The following is a 25,000-nucleotide window of genomic DNA, read 5'->3' as shown; positions in this document are numbered from 1 at the left end:
CCATCAGCCCCTTCAAACCATCCCTCCTTCAGCTAAACTGTCATCAACTACACCATCAGCCCCTTCAAACCATCCCTCCTTCAGCTAAACTGTCATCAACTACACCATCAGCCCCTTCAAACCATCCCTCCTTCAGATAAACTGTCATCAACTACACCATCAGCCCCTTCAAACCATCCCTCCTTCAGATAAACTGTCATCAACTACACCATCAGCCCCTTCAAACCATCCCTCCTTCAGATAAACTGTCATCAACTACACCATCAGCCCCTTCAAACCATCCCTCCTTCAGCTAAACTGTCACCAACTACACCATCAGCCCCTTCAAACCATCCCTCCTTCAGCTAAACTGTCATCAACTACACCATCAGCCCCTTCAAACCATCCCTCCTTCAGCTAAACTGTCATCAACTACACCATCAGCCCCTTCAAACCATCCCTCCTTCAGTTAAACTGTCACCAACTACACCATCAACCCCTTCAAACCATCCCTCCTTCAGCTAAACTGTCATCAACTACACCACCAGCCCCTTCAAACCATCCCTCCTTCAGCTAAACTGTCATCAACTACACCATCAGCCCCTTCAAACCATCCCCCCTTCAGCTAAACTGTCATCAACTACACCATCAGCCCCTTCAAACCATCCCTCCTTCAGATAAACTGTCATCAACTACACCATCAGCCCCTTCAAACCATCCCCCCTTCAGCTAAACTGTCATCAACTACACCATCAGCCCCTTCAAACCATCCCTCCTTCAGCTAAACTGTCATCAACTACACCATCAGCCCCTTCAAACCATCCCTCCTTCAGATAAACTGTCATCAACTACACCATCAGCCCCTTCAAACCATCCCTCCTTCAGCTAAACTGTCATCAACTACACCATCAGCCCCTTCAAACCATCCCTCCTTCAGCTAAACTGTCATCAACTACACCATCAGCCCCTTCAAACCATCCCTCCTTCAGCTAAACTGTCATCAACTACACCATCAGCCCCTTCAAACCACCCCTCCTTCAGATAAACTGTCATCAACTACACCATCAGCCCCTTCAAACCATCCCTCCTTCAGCTAAACTGTCATCAACTACACCATCAGCCCCTTCAAACCATCCCTCCTTCAGCTAAACTGTCATCAACTACACCATCAGCCCCTTCAAACCATCCCTCCTTCAGCTAAACTGTCATCAACTACACCATCAGCCCCTTCAAACCATCCCTCCTTCAGCTAAACTGTCATTAACTACACCATCAGCCCCTTCAAACCATCCCTCCTTCAGATAAACTGTCATCAACTACACCATCAGCCCCTTCAAACCATCCCTCCTTCAGCTAAACTGTCATCAACTACACCATCAGCCCCTTCAAACCATCCCTCCTTCAGCTAAACTGTCATCAACTACACCATCAGCCCCTTCAAACCATCCCTCCTTCAGATAAACTGTCATCAACTACACCATCAGCCCCTTCAAACCATCCCTCCTTCAGATAAACTGTCATCAACTACACCATCAGCCCCTTCAAACCATCCCTCCTTCAGCTAAACTGTCATCAACTACACCATCAGCCCCTTCAAACCATCCCTCCTTCAGCTAAACTGTCATCAACTACACCATCAGCCCCTTCAAACCATCCCTCCTTCAGCTAAACTGTCATCAACTACACCATCAGCCCCTTCAAACCATCCCTCCTTCAGCTAAACTGTCATCAACTACACCATCAGCCCCTTCAAACCATCCCTCCTTCAGATAAACTGTCATCAACTACACCATCAGCCCCTTCAAACCATCCCTCCTTCAGATAAACTGTCATCAACTACACCATCAGCCCCTTCAAACCATCCCTCCTTCAGATAAACTGTCATCAACTACACCATCAGCCCCTTCAAACCATCCCTCCTTCAGATAAACTGTCATCAACTACACCATCAGCCCCTTCAAACCATCCCTCCTTCAGCTAAACTGTCATCAACTACACCATCAGCCCCTTCAAACCATCCCTCCTTCAGATAAACTGTCATCAACTACACCATCAGCCCCTTCAAACCATCCCTCCTTCAGATAAACTGTCATCAACTACACCATCAGCCCCTTCAAACCATCCCTCCTTCAGCTAAACTGTCATCAACTACACCATCAGCCCCTTCAAACCATCCCTCCTTCAGCTAAACTGTCATCAACTACACCATCAGCCCCTTCAAACCATCCCTCCTTCAGATAAACTGTCATCAACTACACCATCAGCCCCTTCAAACCATCCCTCCTTCAGATAAACTGTCATCAACTACACCATCAGCCCCTTCAAACCATCCCTCCTTCAGCTAAACTGTCATCAACTACACCATCAGCCCCTTCAAACCATCCCTCCTTCAGCTAAACTGTCATCAACTACACCATCAGCCCCTTCAAACCATCCCTCCTTCAGCTAAACTGTCATCAACTACACCATCAGCCCCTTCAAACCATCCCTCCTTCAGCTAAACTGTCATCAACTACACCATCAGCCCCTTCAAACCATCCCTCCTTCAGATAAACTGTCATCAACTACACCATCAGCCCCTTCAAACCATCCCTCCTTCAGATAAACTGTCATCAACTACACCATCAGCCCCTTCAAACCATCCCTCCTTCAGCTAAACTGTCATCAACTACACCATCAGCCCCTTCAAACCATCCCTCCTTCAGATAAACTGTCATCAACTACACCATCAGCCCCTTCAAACCATCCCTCCTTCAGCTAAACTGTCATCAACTACACCATCAGCCCCTTCAAACCATCCCTCCTTCAGATAAACTGTCATCAACTACACCATCAGCCCCTTCAAACCATCCCTCCTTCAGATAAACTGTCATCAACTACACCATCAGCCCCTTCAAACCATCCCTCCTTCAGATAAACTGTCATCAACTACACCATCAGCCCCTTCAAACCATCCCTCCTTCAGATAAACTGTCATCAACTACACCATCAGCCCCTTCAAACCATCCCTCCTTCAGCTAAACTGTCATCAACTACACCATCAGCCCCTTCAAACCATCCCTCCTTCAGATAAACTGTCATCAACTACACCATCAGCCCCTTCAAACCATCCCTCCTTCAGCTAAACTGTCATCAACTACACCATCAGCCCCTTCAAACCATCCCTCCTTCAGCTAAACTGTCATCAACTACACCATCAGCCCCTTCAAACCATCCCTCCTTCAGCTAAACTGTCATCAACTACACCATCAGCCCCTTCAAACCATCCCTCCTTCAGCTAAACTGTCATCAACTACACCATCAGCCCCTTCAAACCATCCCTCCTTCAGATAAACTGTCCAAATTCCGGCACACTGATTTGGGACCATCAAAGCAACACTTGTATTTACATGGTGGGGTCACATGTTCTGATATCAAAATGGGGGACGAAGGCCAAAAAGGTTTGGGGACCCCTGTATCAGTGTGTGTTCTCATACAGTGTGTGTACTGATACATGTGGGTTGAGACAGTAGTGGGTTGAGACAGTAGTGGGTTGAGACAGTAGTGGGTTGTGACAGTAGTGGGTTGTGACAGTAGTGGGTTGTGACAGTAGTGGGTTGTGACAGTAGTGGGTTGAGACAGTAGTGGGTTGAGACAGTAGTGGGTTGAGACAGTAGTGGGTTGAGACAGTAGTGGGTTGTGACAGTAGTGGGTTGATACAGTAGTGGGTTGAGACAGTAGTGGGTTGAGACAGTAGTGGGTTGATACAGTAGTGGGTTGAGACAGTAGTGGGTTGAGACAGTAGTGGGTTGAGACAGTAGTGGGTTGTGACAGTAGTGGGTTGAGACAGTAGTGGGTTGAGACAGTAGTGGGTTGAGACAGTAGTGGGTTGAGACAGTAGTGGGTTGAGACAGTAGTGGGTTGTGATCGTAGTGGGTTGAGACAGTAGTGGGTTGAGACAGTAGTGGGTTGAGACAGTAGTGGGTTGAGACAGTAGTGGGTTGAGACAGTAGTGGGTTGAGACAGTAGTGGGTTGAGACAGTAGTGGGTTGTGACAGTAGTGGGTTGAGACAGTAGTGGGTTGAGACAGTAGTGGGTTGAGACAGTAGTGGGTTGAGACAGTGTGGGTTCTCACCATAAAGACTCTCAGCTTGTGGAGTTCCAGGCACATGGTCTCCCCGATGCAGGCCCTCAGCCCGTCGTACCGATCACCCCTACACACACAACATATGTATCTTTATGTGTTTCAGATTCTTTGTCGTGTTCTTTGTGTGTGTGTGTGTGTGTGTGTGTTTTACCTGGGGCTAAACTCCTCTGCAGATAGAGACTGTAGTGGTTTCACTACCTCTATGGCATCTAGATAGAACTAGGGAGAGAGAGATAGAGAGAGAGAGAGAGCGAGACAGAGAGAGAGAGAGAGAGCGAGAGAGAGAGAGGAGAGGAGAGAGGAGAGAGGAAGGAGAGCGAGAGCGAGGAGAGGAGAGAGGAGAGAGGAAGGAGAGAGAGAGAGCGAGAGAGAGAGGAGAGAGGAAGGAGAGAGAGAGAGAGAGAGAGAGGAGAGAGGAAGGAGAGAGAGAGAGAGAGAGAGAGAGCGAGAGAGAGAGGAGAGAGGGGGGAGAGGGGGGAGAGAGAGGGAAGAGGGGAGAGGGAGAGGACGGGAGGGGAGAGGGGAGAGAGAGAGAGAGAGACAGAGAGAGAGGAGAGAGGAAGGAGAGAGAGAGGAGAAAGAGGAAGGAGAGAGAGAGAGGAGAAAGAGGAAGGAGAGAGAGAGAGAGGAGAAAGAGGAAGGAGAGAGAGAGAGAGAGAGAGAGAGAGGAGAGAGGAAGGAGAGAGAGAGGAAGGAGAGAGAGAGAGAGAGGAAGGAGAGAGAGAGAGAGGAGAGAGAGAGAGGAAGGAGAGAGAGAGAGAGGAAGGAGAGAGAGAGAGAGAGGAGAGAGGTGGAAGGAGAGAGAGAGAGAGGAGAGAGGTGGAAGGAGAGAGAGAGAGAGAGAGAGGAAGGAGAGAGAGAGAGAGGAGAGAGAGAGAGGAAGGAGAGAGAGAGAGGAGAGAGGAAGGAGAGAGAGAGAGAGAGGAAGACAGAAATAAATACTACAGTATTACAATTCTAACACCAGAAAAAGAAATAACCCACCCAACCAATCAGATGTATTGATCAGTCTGAGGTGGATAGCAGTAGGTTGACCTACCCATTGCTGTAGCGGGGCAAACTTCCCCGTGAGGGCTTTGAGAACCTCCTGACTGGCCATGCCTCCCACCGCCGCAGCCAACGGAGGGAGAGAACCCTGCGCCGTTCTGGAGAGACAACGCACCAACTCACTATTCACTGGAGCCTGGAGAGAGGAGAGAGGGGAGAGAAAGGGGAGAGGGGAGAGAGAGGACGGGAGGGGAGAGGGGAGAGAGAGGGGAGAGGGGAGAGAGAGAGGGAAGAGGAGAGAGAGAGGGGAGAGGGGAGAGAGAGAGGACGGGAGGGGAGAGAGAGAGGAGAGAGGGGAGAGGGGAGAGAGCGAGGAGAGAGGGAAGAGGGGAGAGGGAAGAGGGGAGAGGGGAGAGGGAGAGGAGAGAGGGAGAGGAGAGAGGGAGAGGAGAGAGGAGAGAGGGGAGAGGGAGAGGGGAGAGGGGAGAGAGAGGAGAGAGGGGAGAGAGAGAGGACGGGAGGGGAGAGGAGAGGACGGGAGGGGAGAGAGAGAGGAGAGAGGGGAGAGGGGAGAGGAGAGAGAGAGGACGGGAGGGGAGAGAGAGAGGACGGGAGGGGAGAGAGAGAGGGGAGAGAGAGGGGAGAGGGGAGAGAGAGAGAGGGAAGAGAGGGGAGAGGGGAGAGGGAGAGGACGGGAGGGGAGAGAGAAAGGACGGGAGGGGAGAGGGGAGAGAGAGAGGACGGGAGGGAGTGTCACGAGTGTGAGTGTGGGTGCGCACATACGTGCAACAGTGTGTGTGTGTAGATGAAACACTCACTCTGTTTGTCAAGGTGTGGTTGACTTCCTCTGTTAGTTTGACCAGAACCTCCGCATCCTGACAGCACCTGAGAAAACAACAATCACAACCAGCTTTAGAGGAAGTAGGGGCTAGGGACCAAACAGCTTTAGAGGAAGTAGAGTCTAGGGGACCAATCAGCTTTAGAGGAAGTAGGGGCTAGGGACCAAACAGCTTTAGAGGAAGTAGAGTCTAGGGGACCAATCAGCTTTAGAGGAAGTAGGGGCTAGGGACCAACCAGCTTTAGAGAAAGTAGGGGCTAGGGACCAATCAGCTTTAGAGGAAGTAGGGGCTAGGGACCAACCAGCTTTAAAGGAAGTAGGGGCTAGGGACCAACCAGCTTTAGAGGAAGTAGGGGCTAGGGACCAACCAGCTTTAGAGGAAGTAGGGGCTAGGGACCAACCAGCTTTAGAGGAAGTAGGGGCTAGGGACCAATCAGCTTTAGAGGAAGTAGGGGCTAGGGACCAACCAGCTTTAGAGGAAGTAGGGGCTAGGGACCAACCAGCTTTAGAGGAAGTAGAGGCTAGGGACCAATCAGCTTTAGAGGAAGTAGGGGCTAGGGACCAACCAGCTTTAGAGGAAGTAGGGGCTAGGGACCAACCAGCTTTAGAGGAAGTAGAGGCTAGGAGACCAACCAGCTTTAGAGGAAGTAGAGGCTAGGGACCAACCAGCTTTAGAGGAAGAAGAGGCTAGGGACCAACCAGCTTTAGAGGAAGTAGAGGCTAGGGACCAACCAGCTTTAGAGGAAGTAGGGGCTAGGGGACCAACCAGCTTTAGAGAAAGTAGAGGCTAGGGACCAATCAGCTTTAGAGAAAGTAGAGGCTAGGGACCAACCAGCTTTAGAGGAAGTAGGGGCTAGGGACCAACCAGCTTTAGAGGAAGTAGGGGCTAGGGGACCAACCAGCTTCAGAGAAAGTAGAGGCTAGGGACCAACCAGCTTTAGAGGAAGTAGGGGCTAGGGGACCAACCAGCTTTAGAGAAAGTAGAGGCTAGGGACCAACCAGCTTTAGAGAAAGTAGAGGCTAGGGACCAACCAGCTTTAGAGAAAGTAGGGGCTAGGGGACCAACCAGCTTTAGAGAAAGTAGAGGCTAGGGGACCAACCAGCTTTAGAGGAAGTAGGGGCTAGGGGACCAACCAGCTTTAGAGAAAGTAGAGGCTAGGGACCAATCAGCTTTAGAGAAAGTAGAGGCTAAGGGACCAATCAGCTTTAGAGGAAGTAGAGGCTAGGGGACCAACCAGCTTTAGAGGAAGTAGAGGCTAGGGACCAATCAGCTTTAGAGGAAGTAGAGGCTAGAGACCAACCAGCTTTAGAGGAAGTAGAGGCTAGGGACCAACCAGCTTTAGAGGAAGTAGAGGCTAGGGGACCAATCAGCTTTAGAGGAAGTAGGGGCTAGGGACCAACCAGCTTTAGAGAAAGTAGGGGCTAGGGACCAACCAGCTTTATAGGAAGTAGAGGCTAGGGACCAACCAGCTTTAGAGGAAGTAGAGGCTAGGAGACCAACCAGCTTTAGAGGAAGTAGAGGCTAGGAGCCAACCAGCTTTAGAGGAAGTAGGGGCTAGGGACCAATCAGCTTTAGAGGAAGTAGAGGCTAGGGACCAACCAGCTTTAGAGGAAGTAGGGGCTAGGGACCAACCAGCTTTAGAGGAAGTAGAGGCTAGGGACCAACCAGCTTTAGAGGAAGTAGGGGCTAGGGGACCAACCAGCTTTAGAGAAAGTAGAGGCTAGGGACCAACCAGCTTTAGAGAAAGTAGAGGCTAGGGACCAACCAGCTTTAGAGAAAGTAGGGGCTAGGGGACCAACCAGCTTTAGAGGAAGTAGGGGCTAGGGACCAATCAGCTTTAGAGGAAGTAGGGGCTAGGGACCAACCAGCTTTAGAGGAAGTAGGGGCTAGGGACCAACCAGCTTTAGAGGAAGTAGAGGCTAGGGACCAATCAGCTTTAGAGGAAGTAGGGGCTAGGGACCAACCAGCTTTAGAGGAAGTAGGGGCTAGGGACCAACCAGCTTTAGAGGAAGTAGAGGCTAGGAGACCAACCAGCTTTAGAGGAAGTAGAGGCTAGGGACCAACCAGCTTTAGAGGAAGAAGAGGCTAGGGACCAACCAGCTTTAGAGGAAGTAGAGGCTAGGGACCAACCAGCTTTAGAGGAAGTAGGGGCTAGGGGACCAACCAGCTTTAGAGAAAGTAGAGGCTAGGGACCAATCAGCTTTAGAGAAAGTAGAGGCTAGGGACCAACCAGCTTTAGAGGAAGTAGGGGCTAGGGGACCAACCAGCTTTAGAGAAAGTAGAGGCTAGGGACCAACCAGCTTTAGAGGAAGTAGGGGCTAGGGGACCAACCAGCTTTAGAGAAAGTAGAGGCTAGGGACCAACCAGCTTTAGAGAAAGTAGAGGCTAGGGACCAACCAGCTTTAGAGAAAGTAGGGGCTAGGGGACCAACCAGCTTTAGAGAAAGTAGAGGCTATGGACCAACCAGCTTTAGAGGAAGTAGGGGCTAGGGGACCAACCAGCTTTAGAGAAAGTAGAGGCTAGGGACCAATCAGCTTTAGAGAAAGTAGAGGCTAAGGGACCAATCAGCTTTAGAGGAAGTAGAGGCTAGGGGACCAACCAGCTTTAGAGGAAGTAGAGGCTAGGGACCAATCAGCTTTAGAGGAAGTAGAGGCTAGAGACCAACCAGCTTTAGAGGAAGTAGAGGCTAGGGACCAACCAGCTTTAGAGGAAGTAGAGGCTAGGGGACCAATCAGCTTTAGAGGAAGTAGGGGCTAGGGACCAACCAGCTTTAGAGGAAGTAGGGGCTAGGGGACCAACCAGCTTTAGAGAAGTAGGGGCTAGGGACCAACCAGCTTTAGAGGAAGTAGGGGCTAGGGACCAACCAGCTTTAGAGGAAGTAGGGGCTAGGGGACCAACCAGCTTTAGAGAAAGTAGAGGCTAGGGACCAACCAGCTTTAGAGAAAGTAGAGGCTAGGGACCAACCAGCTTTAGAGAAAGTAGGGGCTAGGGGACCAACCAGCTTTAGAGAAAGTAGAGGCTAGGGACCAACCAGCTTTAGAGGAAGTAGGGGCTAGGGGACCAACCAGCTTTAGAGAAAGTAGAGGCTAGGGACCAATCAGCTTTAGAGAAAGTAGAGGCTAAGGGACCAATCAGCTTTAGAGGAAGTAGAGGCTAGGGGACCAACCAGCTTTAGAGGAAGTAGAGGCTAGGGACCAATCAGCTTTAGAGGAAGTAGAGGCTAGAGACCAACCAGCTTTAGAGGAAGTAGAGGCTAGGGACCAACCAGCTTTAGAGGAAGTAGAGGCTAGGGGACCAATCAGCTTTAGAGGAAGTAGGGGCTAGGGACCAACCAGCTTTAGAGGAAGTAGAGGCTAGGGACCAACCAGCTTTAGAGGAAGTAGGAGCTAGGGACCAACCAGCTTTAGAGGAAGTAGGGGCTAGGGACCAACCAGCTTTAGAGGAAGTAGGGGCTAGGGGACCAATCAGCTTTAGAGGAAGTAGAGGCTAGAGACCAACCAGCTTTAGAGGAAGTAGAGGCTAGGGACCAACCAGCTTTAGAGGAAGTAGAGGCTAGGGGACCAATCAGCTTTAGAGGAAGTAGGGGCTAGGGACCAACCAGCTTTAGAGGAAGTAGAGGCTAGGGACCAACCAGCTTTAGAGGAAGTAGGAGCTAGGGACCAACCAGCTTTAGAGGAAGTAGGGGCTAGGGACCAACCAGCTTTAGAGGAAGTAGGGGCTAGGGGACCAACCAGCTTTAGAGGAAGTAGAGGTTAGGGACCAACCAGCTTTAGAGGAAGTAGGGGCTAGGGACCAACCAGCTTTAGAGGAAGTAGAGACTAGGGGACCAACCAGCTTTAGAGGAAGTAGGGGCTAGGGATCAACCAGCTTTAGAGAAAGTAGGGGCTAGGGACCAACCAGCTTTAGAGGAAGTAGAGGCTAGGGACCAACCAGCTTTAGAGGAAGTAGAGGCTAGGAGACCAACCAGCTTTAGAGGAAGTAGAGGCTAGGAGCCAACCAGCTTTAGAGGAAGTAGGGGCTAGGGACCAATCAGCTTTAGAGGAAGTAGAGGCTAGGGACCAACCAGCTTTAGAGGAAGTAGGGGCTAGGGACCAACCAGCTTTAGAGGAAGTAGAGGCTAGGGACCAACCAGCTTTAGAGGAAGTAGGGGCTAGGGGACCAACCAGCTTTAGAGAAAGTAGGGGCTAGGGGACCAACCAGCTTTAGAGAAAGTAGAGGCTAGGGACCAACCAGCTTTAGAGGAAGTAGGGGCTAGGGGACCAACCAGCTTTAGAGAAAGTAGAGGCTAGGGACCAATCAGCTTTAGAGAAAGTAGAGGCTAAGGGACCAATCAGCTTTAGAGGAAGTAGAGGCTAGGGGACCAACCAGCTTTAGAGGAAGTAGAGGCTAGGGACCAATCAGCTTTAGAGGAAGTAGAGGCTAGAGACCAACCAGCTTTAGAGGAAGTAGAGGCTAGGGGACCAATCAGCTTTAGAGGAAGTAGGGGCTAGGGACCAACCAGCTTTAGAGGAAGTAGGGGCTAGGGACCAACCAGCTTTAGAGGAAGTAGGGGCTAGGGGACCAACCAGCTTTAGAGGAAGTAGAGGTTAGGGACCAACCAGCTTTAGAGGAAGTAGGGGCTAGGGACCAACCAGCTTTAGAGGAAGTAGAGACTAGGGGACCAACCAGCTTTAGAGGAAGTAGGGGCTAGGGATCAACCAGCTTTAGAGGAAGTAGGGGCTAGGGACCAACCAGCTTTAGAGGAAGTAGAGGCTAGGGACCAACCAGCTTTAGAGGAAGTAGAGGCTAGGAGACCAACCAGCTTTAGAGGAAGTAGAGGCTAGGAGCCAACCAGCTTTAGAGGAAGTAGGGGCTAGGGACCAATCAGCTTTAGATGAAGTAGAGGCTAGGGACCAACCAGCTTTAGAGGAAGTAGGGGCTAGGGACCAACCAGCTTTAGAGGAAGTAGAGGCTAGGGACCAACCAGCTTTAGAGGAAGTAGGGGCTAGGGACCAACCAGCTTTAGAGGAAGTAGAGACTAGGGGACCAACCAGCTTTAGAGGAAGTAGGGGCTAGGGATCAACCAGCTTTAGAGGAAGTAGGGGCTAGGGACCAACCAGCTTTAGAGGAAGTAGAGGCTAGGGACCAACCAGCTTTAGAGGAAGTAGAGGCTAGGAGACCAACCAGCTTTAGAGGAAGTAGAGGCTAGGAGCCAACCAGCTTTAGAGGAAGTAGGGGCTAGGGACCAATCAGCTTTAGATGAAGTAGAGGCTAGGGACCAACCAGCTTTAGAGGAAGTAGGGGCTAGGGACCAACCAGCTTTAGAGGAAGTAGAGGCTAGGGACCAACCAGCTTTAGAGGAAGTAGGGGCTTGGGAACAACCAGCTTTAGAGGAAGTAGGGGCTAGGGACCAACCAGCTTTAGAGGAAGTAGAGGCTAGGGACCAACCAGCTTTAGAGGAAGTAGAGGCTAGGGACCAACCAGCTTTAGAGGAAGTAGAGGCTAGGGACCAACCAGCTTTAGAGGAAGTAGGGGCTAGGGGACCAACCAGCTTTAGAGGAAGTAGAGGCTAGGGGACCAACCAGCTTTAGAGGAAGTAGAGGCTAGGGGACCAACCGGCTTTAGAGGAAGTAGAGGCTAGGGACCAACCAGCTTTAGAGGAAGTAGGGGCTAGGGACCAACCAGCTTTAGAGGTAGTAGAGGCTAGGGACCAACCAGCTTTAGAAAAAGTAGAGGCTAGGGGACCAACCAGCTTTAGAGGAAGTAGAGGCTAGGGACCAACCAGCTTTAGAGGAAGTAGAGACTAGGGACCAACCAGCTTTAGAGGAAGTAGAGGCTAGGGGACCAACCAGCTTTAGAGGAAGTAGAGGCTAGGGGACCAACCAGCTTTAGAGGAAGTAGGGGCTAGGGACCAACCAGCTTTAGAGGAAGTAGAGGCTAGGGACCAACCAGCTTTAGAGGAAGTAGAGGCTAGGGACCAACCAGCTTTAGAGGAAGTAGGGGCTAGGGAGTAGGGACTACGGGGGAGGGGCTAGGGACTAGGGACTAGGGGGGAGGTACTAGGGGTTGTGTTACCCGATGTTGGGCAGTCTATTGTGTTGCTCCTGGAAGGCATCTAGAGCCAGCATGGCGGCGTGGATCTGCAGCGGGGCCTGAGGGACACATTCACAACGGACAAAACAGGAAACTGCTCAGAGACGGCTCTAACACACAGCAGAGCAGACACACAGCACACTGGAGCTGACCTACGACCTCTCACCTCTGGTTTGCTAAAGTCGGGGATCAGGACCTGGGGCTCACACATCTGCTGCTCCATCGTCTCCTGAAGACCACAGACACACGGAGACACAGAGACACAGAGACACACGGACACACGGAGACACACGGAGACACATGGAGACACACAGAGACACACGGAGACACATGGAGACACACAGAGACACACGGAGACACATGGAGACACACGGAGACACATGGAGACACACAGAGACACCCGGAGACACCCGGAGACACACGGAGACACACGGAGACACACGGAGACACACGGACACACGGAGACACATGGAGACACACGGAGACACACGGAGACACACGGAGACACACGGAGACACACGGAGACACACGGACACACGGAGACACACGGAGACACACAGAGACACACGGAGACACACGGAGACACACGGAGACACACAGAGACACACGGAGACACATGGAGACACACGGAGACACACAGAGACACACGGAGACACATGGAGACACACGGAGACACACAGAGACACACAGAGACACACAGAGACACACAGAGACACACGGAGACACGGACACATGGAGACACACGGAGACACACGGAGACACACGGACACACGGAGACACACGGAGACACACGGAGACACATGGAGACACACAGAGACACACGGAGACACACGGAGACACCCGGAGACACACGGAGACACACGGAGACACACGGACACACGGAGACACATGGAGACACACAGAGACACCCGGAGACACCCGGAGACACACGGAGACACACGGAGACACACGGAGACACACGGAGACACACGGAGACACATGGAGACACACGGACACACGGAGACACACGGAGACACACGGAGACACACGGAGACACACGGAGACACACAGAGACACACGGAGACACATGGAGACACACGGAGACACACAGAGACACACAGAGACACACAGAGACACACAGAGACACACGGAGACACGGACACATGGAGACACACGGACACACATGGAGACACACGGACACACATGGAGACACACGGAGACACACGGAGACACACGGAGACACACGGAGACACACGGAGACACACGGAGACACGGAGACACACGGAGACACACGGAGACACATGGAGACACACGGACACACGGAGACACACAGAGACACGGAGACACACGGAGACACACGGACACACGGACACACGGAGACACACGGACACACGGAGACACACGGAGACACACGGAGACACACGGAGACACACGGAGACACGGAGACACACGGAGACACGGAGACACACGGAGACACACGGACACACGGACACACGGAGACACGGAGACACACGGAGACACACGGAGACACACGGAGACACACGGAGACACACGGAGACACGGAGACACGGAGACACACGGAGACACACGGACACATGGAGACACACGGAGACACACGGAGACACACGGAGACACACGGAGACACACGGAGACACACGGAGACACGGACACATGGAGACACACGGACACACATGGAGACACACGGAGACACGGACACACGGAGACACACGGGGACACACGGAGACACACGGAGACACACGGACACACGGAGACACACGGAGACACACGGAGACACGGACACATGGAGACACACGGACACACATGGAGACACACGGACACAGACATTTAAGGAAAAGACCACTCCAAACTGTCTTTTGGTATGCATTTCATTAGTCCACTGTTGATACGGCCCCAAAACAATCAGCAAGCAACTTTTCAACATATAGATTTTTCAAACTACAGAAAGCGACACAGTATGATGCGTTCTGGAAACTAGATCTTGAAAACTTGATTGCTGACAGGCAAAACATTTTGGGACTGTATCGACAGTGGACTAATACATTTTTGTACCAAAATATGGCATTTTCCTTTAAGTGTAAAGCTTTAAAAGTGTTATGTCATTTATGAATGTTGTGTTGTGGTGTGGTTGTGTTGCAGTTGTGGTTGTGTAACGGTTGTGTTGTGGTTGTGTTGCGGTTGTGGTTGTGTAACGGTTGTGTTGCGGTTGTGGTTGTGTAACGGTTGTGGTTGTGTAACGGTTGTGTTGCGGTTGCGGTTGTGTTGTGGTTGTGTAACGGTTGTGTTGCGGTTGTGGTTGTGTTGCGGTTGTGGTTGTGTAACGGTTGTGTTGTGGTTGTGTAACGGTTGTGTTGTGGTTGTGGTTGTGTTGTGGTTGTGTAACAATTGTGTTGCGGTTGTGTTGTGTTGCGGTTGTGTAACAATTGTGTTGCGGTTGTGTTGTGTTGCGGTTGTGTAACAGTTGTGTTGTGGTTGTGTTGTGTTGCGGTTGTGTTGTGGTTGTGTTGCGGTTGTGTTACGGTTGTGTTGCGGTTGTGTAACGGTTGTGTAACGGTTGGGGTTGTGGTTGTGTAACGGTTGGGGTTGTGGTTGTGTAACGGTTGTGTTGCGGTTGTGGTTGTGGTAGTGTTGCGGTTGTGGTTGTGTAACGGTTGTGGTTGTGTAACGGTTGTGTTGTGGTTGTGTAACGGTTGGGGTTGTGTAACGGTTGGGGTTGTGGTTGTGTAACGGTTGTGTTGCGGTTGTGGTTGTGGTAGTGTTGCGGTTGTGGTTGTGTAACGGTTGTGGTTGTGGTTGTGGTTGTGTACTTACGAAGCTGTATGTTCTAGGGGTTTTGACCAGCAGGAAGAAGCCTCCGTGTGCATAGGGCTGCAGCCACGACGTGTCCCCTATGGTGAAGCTGTGGGGGGAGAGAACTGACACACACATTATTATCAACAATAATCCAACTCGCTCTGTCTCTCCTACCTGTGACCTGTCTTAAGACTGTCGTATCAGTACCTGTGACCTGTCATAAGACTGTCATATCAGTACCTGTGACCTGTCTTAAGACTGTTGTATCAGTACCTGTGACCTGTCATAAGACTGTCGTATCAGTACCTGTGACCTGTCATAAGACAGTCGTATCAGTACCTGTGACCTGTCATAAGACTGTCGTATCAGTACCTGTGACCTGTCATAAGACTGTCGTATCAGTACCTGTGACCTGTCATAAGACTGTCGTATCAGTACCTGTGACCTGTCATAAGCCTGTCGTATCAGTACCTGTGACCTGTCATAAGCCTGTCGTATCAGTACCTGTGACCTGTCATAAGACTGTCGTATCAGTACCTGTGACCTGTCATAAGACTGTCGTATCAGTAGCTGTGACCTGTCATAAGCCTGTCGTATCAGTACCTGTGACCTGTCATAAGACTGTCGTATCAGTACCTGTGACCTGTCATAAGACTGTCATATCAGTACCTGTGACCTGTCATAAGACTGTCGTATCAGTAGCTGTGACCTGTCATAAGACTGTCATATCAGTAACTGTGACCTGTCATAAGACTGTCGTATCAGTACCTGTGACCTGTCATAAGCCTGTCGTATCAGTACCTGTGACCTGTCATAAGACTGTCGTATCAGTACCTGTGACCTGTCATAAGCCTGTCGTATCAGTACCTGTGACCTGTCATAAGACTGTCGTATCAGTACCTGTCACCTGTCATAAGACTGTCGTATCAGTACCTGTGACCTGTCATAAGACTGTCGTATCAGTACCTGTGACCTGTCATAAGCCTGTCGTATCAGTACCTGTGACAAGACTGTCATATCAGTACCTGTGACCTGTCATAAGCCTGTCATATCAGTACCTGTGACCTGTCGTGCGGTGCCGTTGAGTGTGTCCATGCCGTTGACCTCTCTGAAGAGAACACTCTGTCCAGTCTGGAGGCCGTGGGTCCTGCTGTCCATACAGGTTACCACCCCTGGGTTACCCTACAGGTCAAAGGTTAGAGGTTAGAGGTCAGAGAGGAGGGTGTGTGTGTGTGTGTGTGTGTGTGTGTACCTGTGTACCTGTGTGATGTTCTGGATAAAGATCTCCTTGGCTTCCTCTCCCGTGGCGTCAGACACCTCAAACCGCTCCCCGAAGTCACAGAACACTCTCACACAGATCCCGAAGGCATCACATCCAATGAACTACGAGGAAACAGGGACAACATGATTTTAGTCCCCCGGGGGGGAACGAGGCTGCAGACCAATCATCTCTCCTTTCTCCTGAAGGACGCGCTTGTTACATTCCCTTCATGGATTTGAAAGGACATGATTGGTCTATGGAAACTCCCCCTACACCAATCCAATGGTGCTTTTACATTTTCTGAGGAGTAGTGAACGAGTGTACACTTCAGGAGAGAGGTTATTGGGACGCACCCTAGAGTGTAGTGTCTCTATATGTAGAGGTCTTATCCTGATAGGAGGGTCTCTATATGTAGAGGTCTTATCCTGATAGGAGGGTCTCTATATGTAGAGGTCTTATCCTGATAGGAGGGTCTCTATATGTAGAGGTCTTATCCTGATAGGAGGGTCTCTATATGTAGAGGTCTTATCCTGATAGGAGGCTGATGGGAGGGTCTCTATATGTAGAGGTCTTATCCTGATAGGAGGGTCTCTATATGTAGAGGTCTTATCCTGATAGGAGGGTCTCTATATGTAGAGGTCTTATCCTGATAGGAGGGTCTCTATATGTAGAGGTCTTATCCTGATAGGAGGGTCTCTATATGTAGAGGTCTTATCCTGATAGGAGGGTCTCTATATGTAGAGGTCTTATCCTGATAGGAGGCTGATGGGAGGGTCTCTATATGTAGAGGTCTTATCCTGATAGGAGTGTCTCTATATGTAGAGGTCTTATCCTGATAGGAGGGTCTCTATATGTAGAGGTCTTATCCTGATAGGAGTGTCTCTATATGTAGAGGTCTTATCCTGATAGGAGTGTCTCTATATGTAGAGGTCTTATCCTGATAGGAGGGTCTCTATATGTAGAGGTCTTATCCTGATAGGAGGGTCTCTATATGTAGAGGTCTTATCCTGATAGGAGGGTCTCTATATGTAGAGGTCTTATCCTGATAGGAGGGTCTCTATATGTAGAGGTCTTATCCTGATAGGAGGCTGATGGGAGGGTCTCTATATGTAGAGGTCTTATCCTGATAGGAGGGTCTCTATATGTAAAGGTCTTATCCTGATAGGAGGCTGATGGGAGGGTCTCTATATGTAGAGGTCTTATCCTGATAGGAGGGTCTCTATATGTAAAGGTCTTACCCTGATAGGAGGGTCTCTATATGTAAAGGTCTTACCCTGATAGGAGGCTGATGGGAGGGTCTCTATATGTAGAGGTCTTATCCTGATAGGAGTGTCTCTATATGTAGAGGTCTTATCCTGATAGGAGTGTCTCTATATGTAGAGGTCTTATCCTGATAGGAGTGTCTCTATATGTAGAGGTCTTATCCTGATGGGAGTGTCTCTATATGTAGAGGTCTTATCCTGATAGGAGGGTCTCTATATGTAGAGGTCTTATCCTGATAGGAGGCTGATGGGAGTGTCTCTATATGTAGAGGTCTTATCCTGATAGGAGGGTCTCTATATGTAGAGGTCTTATCCTGATAGGAGGGTCTCTATATGTAGAGGTCTTATCCTGATAGGAGGGTCTCTATATGTAGAGGTCTTATCCTGATGGGAGGGTCTCTATATGTAGAGGTCTTATCCTGATAGGAGGGTCTCTATATGTAGAGGTCTTATCCTGATAGGAGGCTGATGGGAGTGTCTCTATATGTAGAGGTCTTATCCTGATAGGAGGCTGATGGGAGTGTCTCTATATGTAGAGGTCTTATCCTGATAGGAGGGTCTCTATATGTAGAGGTCTTATCCTGATAGGAGGGTCTCTATATGTAGAGGTCTTATCCTGATAGGAGGGTCTCTATATGTAGAGGTCTTATCCTGATAGGAGGGTCTCTATATGTAGAGGTCTTATCCTGATAGGAGGCTGATGGGAGTGTCTCTATATGTAGAGGTCTTATCCTGATAGGAGGGTCTCTATATGTAGAGGTCTTATCCTGATAGGAGGGTCTCTATATGTAGAGGTCTTATCCTGATAGGAGGGTCTCTATATGTAGAGGTCTTATCCTGATGGGAGTGTCTCTATATGTAGAGGTCTTATCCTGATAGGAGGGTCTCTATATGTAGAGGTCTTATCCTGATAGGAGTGTCTCTATATGTAGAGGTCTTATCCTGATAGGAGTGTCTCTATATGTAGAGGTCTTACCCTGATAGGAGGCTGATGGGAGGGTCTCTATATGTAGAGGTCTTATCCTGATAGGAGGGTCTCTATATGTAAAGGTCTTATCCTGATAGGAGGCTGATGGGAGGGTCTCTATATGTAGAGGTCTTATCCTGATAGGAGGGTCTCTATATGTAAAGGTCTTACCCTGATAGGAGGGTCTCTATATGTAAAGGTCTTACCCTGATAGGAGGCTGATGGGAGGGTCTCTATATGTAGAGGTCTTATCCTGATAGGAGGCTGATGGGAGTGTCTCTATATGTAGAGGTCTTATCCTGATAGGAGGGTCTCTATATGTAAAGGTCTTACCCTGATAGGAGGGTCTCTATATGTAAAGGTCTTACCCTGATAGGAGGCTGATAGGAGGGTCTCTATATGTAGAGGTCTTACCCTGATAGGAGGCTGATGGGAGGGTCTCTATATGTAGAGGTCTTATCCTGATAGGAGGGTCTCTATATGTAAAGGTCTTATCCTGATAGGAGGCTGATGGGAGGGTCTCTATATGTAGAGGTCTTATCCTGATAGGAGGGTCTCTATATGTAAAGGTCTTACCCTGATAGGAGGGTCTCTATATGTAAAGGTCTTACCCTGATAGGAGGCTGATGGGAGGGTCTCTATATGTAGAGGTCTTATCCTGATAGGAGGCTGATGGGAGTGTCTCTATATGTAGAGGTCTTATCCTGATAGGAGGGTCTCTATATGTAAAGGTCTTATCCTGATAGGAGGGTCTCTATATGTAGAGGTCTTACCCTGATAGGAGGCTGATGGGAGTGGCAGAAGTCATTGACTTTCTTCTGGATACTCAGTCTGGCCTCAGTCAGGATCACACACTGGGCAACACAACAAGGACAGTCAACAGTGTTCCCGATCAACACAACAAGGACAGTCAACGGTGTTCCAGATCCACTACATTACAGTGTGACTGGGCACAATCACTCATCTACAAGACGTGCGTGTCCCTCACCTGGTACCTGTTGAGGAAGCTGAGGTCAGTGGAGAGGTCTAGAGAGGAGGAGGAGGTGTCCACGTGGACGTAGGGGTTCAACTCTGCTACCCTGGGATGGACCGCCTCAACCCTGGGGGAGACAAGGGGATGAGAGGAGTGGGAGACAAGATGGAAGAAGGGAGAGAGAGAGACAGAGAGAGAGAGAGAGAGAGAGAGAGAGAGACAGACAGTGAGACAGAGAGACAGAGAGACAGAGACAGAGAGAGACAGAGAGAGAGAGAGAGACAAAAACACCAAATAATACATGCAGAGCAGAATTAGGCCGATACCCTTCTAGTTATCAAAATCCAGAAAAGAGATGTTAAATTCTACAACCACCTAAAAGGAAGCGATTCCCAAACCTTCCATAACAAAGCCATCACCTACAGAGAGATGAACCTGGAGAAGAGTCCCCTAAGTAAGCTTGTCCTGGGGCTCTGTTCACAAACACAAACAGACCCCACACAGCCCCAGGACAGCAACACAATTAGACCCAACCAAATCATGAGAAAACAAAAAGATAATTACTTGACACAATGGAAAGAATTAACAAAAAACAGAGCAAACTAGAATGCTATTTGGCCCTAAACAGAGAGTACACAGTGGCAGAATACCTGACCACTGTGACTGACCCAAACTTAAGGAAAGCTTTGACTATGTACAGACTCAGTGAGCATAGCCTTGCTATTGAGAAAGGCCGCTGTAGGCAGACCTGGCTCTCAAGAGAAGACAGGCTATGTGCACACTGCCCACAAAATGAGGTGGAAACTGAGCTGCACTTCCTAACCTCCTGCCAAATGTATGACCATATTAGAGACACATATTTCCCTCAGATTACACAGACCCACAAAGAATTTGAAAACAAATGCAATTTGGTTAAACTCCCATATCTATTGGGTGAAATACCACAGTGTGCCATCACAGCTGCAAGATTTGTGACCTGTTGCCACAAGAAAAGGGCAACCAGTGAAGAACAAACACCATTGTAAATACAACCCATATTTATGTTTATTTATTTTCCCATTTGTACTTTAACTATTTGCACATTGTTACAACACTGTATATAGACATAATATGACATTTGAAATATCTTTATTATTTTGAAACTTCTGAGTGTAATGTTTACTGTTAATATTTATTGTTTATTTCACTTTTGTTTACTATCTACTTCACTTGCTTTGGCAATGTTAACATACGTTTCCCATGCCAATAAAGCCCTTACATTGAATTGAATTGAGAGAGAGAGAGAGAGACAGAGACAGAGAGAGAGACAGAGAGAGACCGAGACAGAGAGAGAGAGAGACATAAATAGCAATTCAAACCATGAAACCTAATTCAAACAATGAAAACCTGGGTATTTTGGAAAAGTAAAGGGATTGTTTCCCGACCCCTAGTTTCCTGTTTCCTGTGTTACCGAGATGCCACAAATGCTAACGACGCAACAAGCAGCCTGGCCTCAGAACAGTACACTACAGCTGCCAAAGACAGTGGGCATGTTGTGTAGCGCCGTAATGCTGATGGTCGTTCCCTTGTAGTAACTGCAGATAGATATTACTGGTCTCACCTGTTCCTCCGAGTCAGCACATCGTCCTGTCTTAGCGACGTAATGCTGATGGCCGTTCCCTTGCAGTAACTGCAGATAGATATTACTGGTCTTACCTGTTCCTCCGAGTCAGCACATCGTCCTGTCTTAGCGACGTAATGCTGATGGCCGTTCCCTTGCAGTAACTGCAGATAGATATTACTGGTCTTACCTGTTCCTCCGAGTCAGCACATCGTCCTGTCTTAGCGACGTAATGCTGATGGTCGTTCCCTTGTAGTAACCGCAGATAGATATTACTGGTCTTACCTGTTCCTCCGAGTCAGCACATCGTCCTGTCGTTCCCTTGTAGTAACCGCAGATAGATATTACTGGTCTTACCTGTTCCTCCGAGTCAGCACATCGTCCTGTCTTAGCGACGTAATGCTGATGGGCCGTTCCCTTGTAGTAACCGCAGATAGATATTACTGGTCTTACCTGTTCCTCCGAGTCAGCACATCGTCCTGTCGTTCCCTTGTAGTAACCGCAGATAGATATTACTGGTCTTACCTGTTCCTCCGAGTCAGCACATCGTCCTGTCTTAGCGACGTAATGCTGATGGCCGTTCCCTTGTAGTAACCGCAGATAGATATTACTGGTCTTACCTGTTCCTCCGAGTCAGCACATCGTCCTGTCTTAGCGACGTAATGCTGATGGCCGTTCCCTTGTAGTAACTGCAGATAGATATTACTGGTCTTACCTGTTCCTCCGAGTCAGCACATCGTCCTGTCTGAGGAAGAAGTTGGAGCCCAGGTCCCGTGTCTCACACCGCTTACTGTCATGCAGCGTCAGGGCCTGTACACACACACACACACACACACACACACGTCAACACACACACACACACACACACACACACACACACACACACACACACACACACACACACACGTCAACACAGCCAGGTCCCCCCCCTGCTTAAATTCCATTTCACTCTTTATGAAACATGGTGACAATGACAATGTAGCTGAACGACATCATCATAAAAGAATAAGGACGTGTCCCAAAATGGCACCCTGTTCCCTACGTAGTGCACTACTTTTGACCAGAGCCCCCCCCATTGGGGAATAGGGTGCCGTTTGGAACGTAGCCTAAAATCGCACTCACCTTCACACCTGCTAACACGATGTTCTTCGCTGTGAAAACAGGGCAGAGATGTCTAACGTCAGTCATGTGACAGGAAATACATGTATACGATACATACTGTAAAACACTCACTAAAATGCGATGTAATTTCACTTAAAAATGGCATGTTCTGGCATGTACAGTCACGTAATGTCACATAACGTCATGCGGTGACTGACAGATATCTAAGCTTGGGATGTTGGCCCACCACCTCAAGCCCAACCTCGACAAGACGGAGCTGCTCTTCCTCCCGGGGAAGGCCTGCCCGCTCAAAAGGCCTCTCCATCATGGTTGACAACTCCACAATGTCGACCCCTCCCAGAGTGCAAAGAACCGTGACTCGCTCCTGCAGGTTCATGCTCTACAACATCCGTAGAGTACGACCCTACCTCACACAGGAAAGCTCCCCGCTTGTGCCATCAAACCCCTGCAACTCATCCAGAATGCTGAAGCCTGCCTGCTGTTCAACCCTTCCCAAGTTCTCTCATGTCACCCCCCCCTCTCCTCTGCACACTACACTGGCTTCCAGTCGAAGCTCACATCCACTACAAGACCATGGTTGGTGACCTCTGGTCTCTTGGCCCTCCCACCCCTACGGGAGGCCAGCTCCCGCTCAGCCCAGTCCAAGCTCTTCTCTGTCCCGGCACCCCAATGGTGGAACCAGCTCCCGCTCTGCCCAGTCCAAGCTCTTCTCTGTCCCGGCACCCCAATGGTGGAACCAGCTCCCGCTCTGCCCAGTCCAAGCTCTTCTCTGTCCCGGCACCCCAATGGTGGAACCAGCTCCCGCTCTGCCCAGTCCAAGCTCTTCTCTGTCCCGGCACCCCAATGGTGGAACCAGCTCCCGCTCTGCCCAGTCCAAGCTCTTCTCTGTCCCGGCACCCCAATGGTGGAACCAGCTTCCCCCTGAAGCTAAGACAGCAGAGTCCCTGCCCATGTACTTTCTATGCCTGTGATCCCACCTAGCTATCTTAATGTCAATGTAAAATGTAAATAATGCCATGTACCGTCATGTAATGTCATGTAATGTCACATAATGTCATGCTATGTCATGTTAATATCATGTAAAGTCATGCTATGTCATGGTTATGTCACCTACCGATCTCCACTCCCAGTCCTCCCATTCCACTGAGGAAGACAGAAGACTGAGCCATCTGCTGCATAGCACTGTCCCCCAGGACATACCTCTGACGACTGGAAGGAGGGGAGGGGGGGTTAGGGAGGGAGGGAGGGAGGGGGAGGGAGAGGGGAGGGAGGGGAGGGGGGTTAGGGAGGGAGGGAGGGAAGGAGGAGGGAGAGGGGAGAGAGGGAGGGGAGAGAGGGAGGGAGGGAGGGAAGGAGGAGGGAGAGGGGAGGGAGGGAGGGGAGGAGGAGGGAGAGGGGAGGGAGGGAGGGGAGAGAGAGGGAGAGAGGGAGGATGGGGGTTAGGGGGGGTTAGGGAGGGAGAGAGAGCGAGAGGGAGAGAGAGAGAGAGAGAGTGGGGGGGGGGGCAGGGAAGAGGGGGGCAGGGAAGAGGGGGGGAGGCAGGGAGGCAGGGAAGGGGAGGGGAGGCAGGGAAGGGGAGGGGAGGGCAGGGGAGGAGAGATCAAATTATGTTGTTGTGAGACAGTGGGCACGTAAAATTTGTTTTGTAAGAACTATAACTGCTATGTAATTGTACCCACTTAATAGTGATCTGTGACAATTGTGCATTGTGAGACCGGCAGTTTGGTATACAGGGGACTTACCTGTACAGGGAGTCATCAATCTCCATGGAGTCAGCTGACATCTTGGGAGGGGAAAACTCACTGGTCCTAGGAGCACTGGATCTTGGGAGAGAAAGAGAAAGAGAGAGAGAGAGAGAGAGAGAGAGAGAGAGAGAGAGAGAGAGAGAGAGACAGAGAGAGAGAGACATAGAGAGAGAGCGAGAGATCATGGAGGTGAGAGAGAGAGAGAGAGAGAGACAGAGAGAGAGAGACAGAGACAGAGAGACATAGAGAGAGAGAGATCATGGAGGTGAGAGAGAGAGAGAGAGAGACAGACAGAGACAGAGAGACATAGAGAGAGATCATGGAGGTGAGAGAGAGAGAGAGAGAGAGAGAGACAGAGAGAGAGAGACAGAGAGAGAGAAAGAGGTCATGGAGGAGAGAAGGGAGTGCTGGGGCAGAAACGTGCCCCCAGGGGCCAAGTTTGGGAAACCCTGGTCTCCACGCTAGTCTTGAGGTCACAGGGGCTATGTCCCAATTATTTCTCCTTCCTCCCAGAGTTTGCACTTGTTCAATTCCCAAATCACTGCTTTGAATGTAAATGACTGGTATAAGAAACTCCCTCTGGCTCTCTCTCTCCTCCACCAATCCACTCCTTTCAGAGGGAGTTTGTGGAAAGTAGCGAACGAATGCACACTTCACAAGAAAGGACATATTATTGGGACGCACCCATTTGTGTTTATCAGGTGTGTTAGTGCTGGGCTGTAACAAAAGCCTGCACGCCCTGTGGGTGGGTCTCCAGAACCAGGATTAAAAGGACACTGCTCTGTCCTTACAGTTGTGATAAAAGGAATAACATTATTATAGAATTCATCTTAGCTAGTTATGTCTCTGTAATATCTGATGACGAGTCTCCCGAGTGGCGCAGTGGTCTAAGGCTGTGCCACTAGAGATCCTGGTTCGAATCCAGGCTCTGTCGCAGGCGGCCGCGGCCGGGAGACCCATGGGGCGGCGCACAATTGGCCCAGCGTCGTCCAGGGTAGGGGAGGGAATGGCCGGCAGGGATGTAGCTCAGTTGGTAGAGCATGGCGTTTGCAACGCCAGGGTTGTGGGTTCGATTCCCACGGGGGGGGCCCCAGTATGAAAATGTATGCACTCACTTAACTGTAAGTCGCTCTGGATAAGAGCGTCTGCTAAATGACATAAATGTAATGACGTGCTATCTTAGATAATAATGTGCTGTCATCTGGGCTTGTCCTTATCTGCAGAAATAGCTACAGCACAATCCACTCTATTATGATACTAGCTGTCCAATGTCGAGG

General features: G+C 50.0%; 1 protein-coding gene across 1 annotated transcript in view; it reads right to left on the bottom strand.

The window, feature by feature from the left end:
- LOC311121871 (ubiquitin-like modifier-activating enzyme 6) overlaps window positions 1-23,942 on the bottom strand; it is a 28,318-nt gene extending 4,376 nt beyond the window's left edge. The window contains 15 exon segments of the mRNA XM_084196309.1: window positions 4,094-4,172; window positions 4,257-4,324; window positions 5,145-5,288; window positions 5,911-5,977; window positions 11,986-12,062; window positions 12,170-12,232; window positions 14,812-14,915; window positions 15,852-15,975; window positions 16,054-16,176; window positions 19,057-19,137; window positions 19,272-19,383; window positions 21,572-21,666; window positions 21,979-22,007; window positions 23,093-23,187; window positions 23,721-23,942. Coding sequence (XP_084052435.1) covers window positions 4,094-4,172; window positions 4,257-4,324; window positions 5,145-5,288; window positions 5,911-5,977; window positions 11,986-12,062; window positions 12,170-12,232; window positions 14,812-14,915; window positions 15,852-15,975; window positions 16,054-16,176; window positions 19,057-19,137; window positions 19,272-19,383; window positions 21,572-21,666; window positions 21,979-22,007; window positions 23,093-23,187; window positions 23,721-23,908 — 1,449 coding nt within the window. The 5' untranslated portion in view covers window positions 23,909-23,942.
- Window positions 23,943-25,000: the final 1,058 nt, after the last annotated feature.

Source organism: Coregonus lavaretus, assembly GCF_964263955.1.
Source record: "Coregonus lavaretus genome assembly, contig: HAP1_SCAFFOLD_6857, whole genome shotgun sequence".
Taxonomy (NCBI): Eukaryota; Metazoa; Chordata; class Actinopteri; order Salmoniformes; family Salmonidae; genus Coregonus; species Coregonus lavaretus.
Note: the sequence above shows the minus strand (reverse complement) of the source record. Positions and strands in the feature narration are given on the sequence as shown.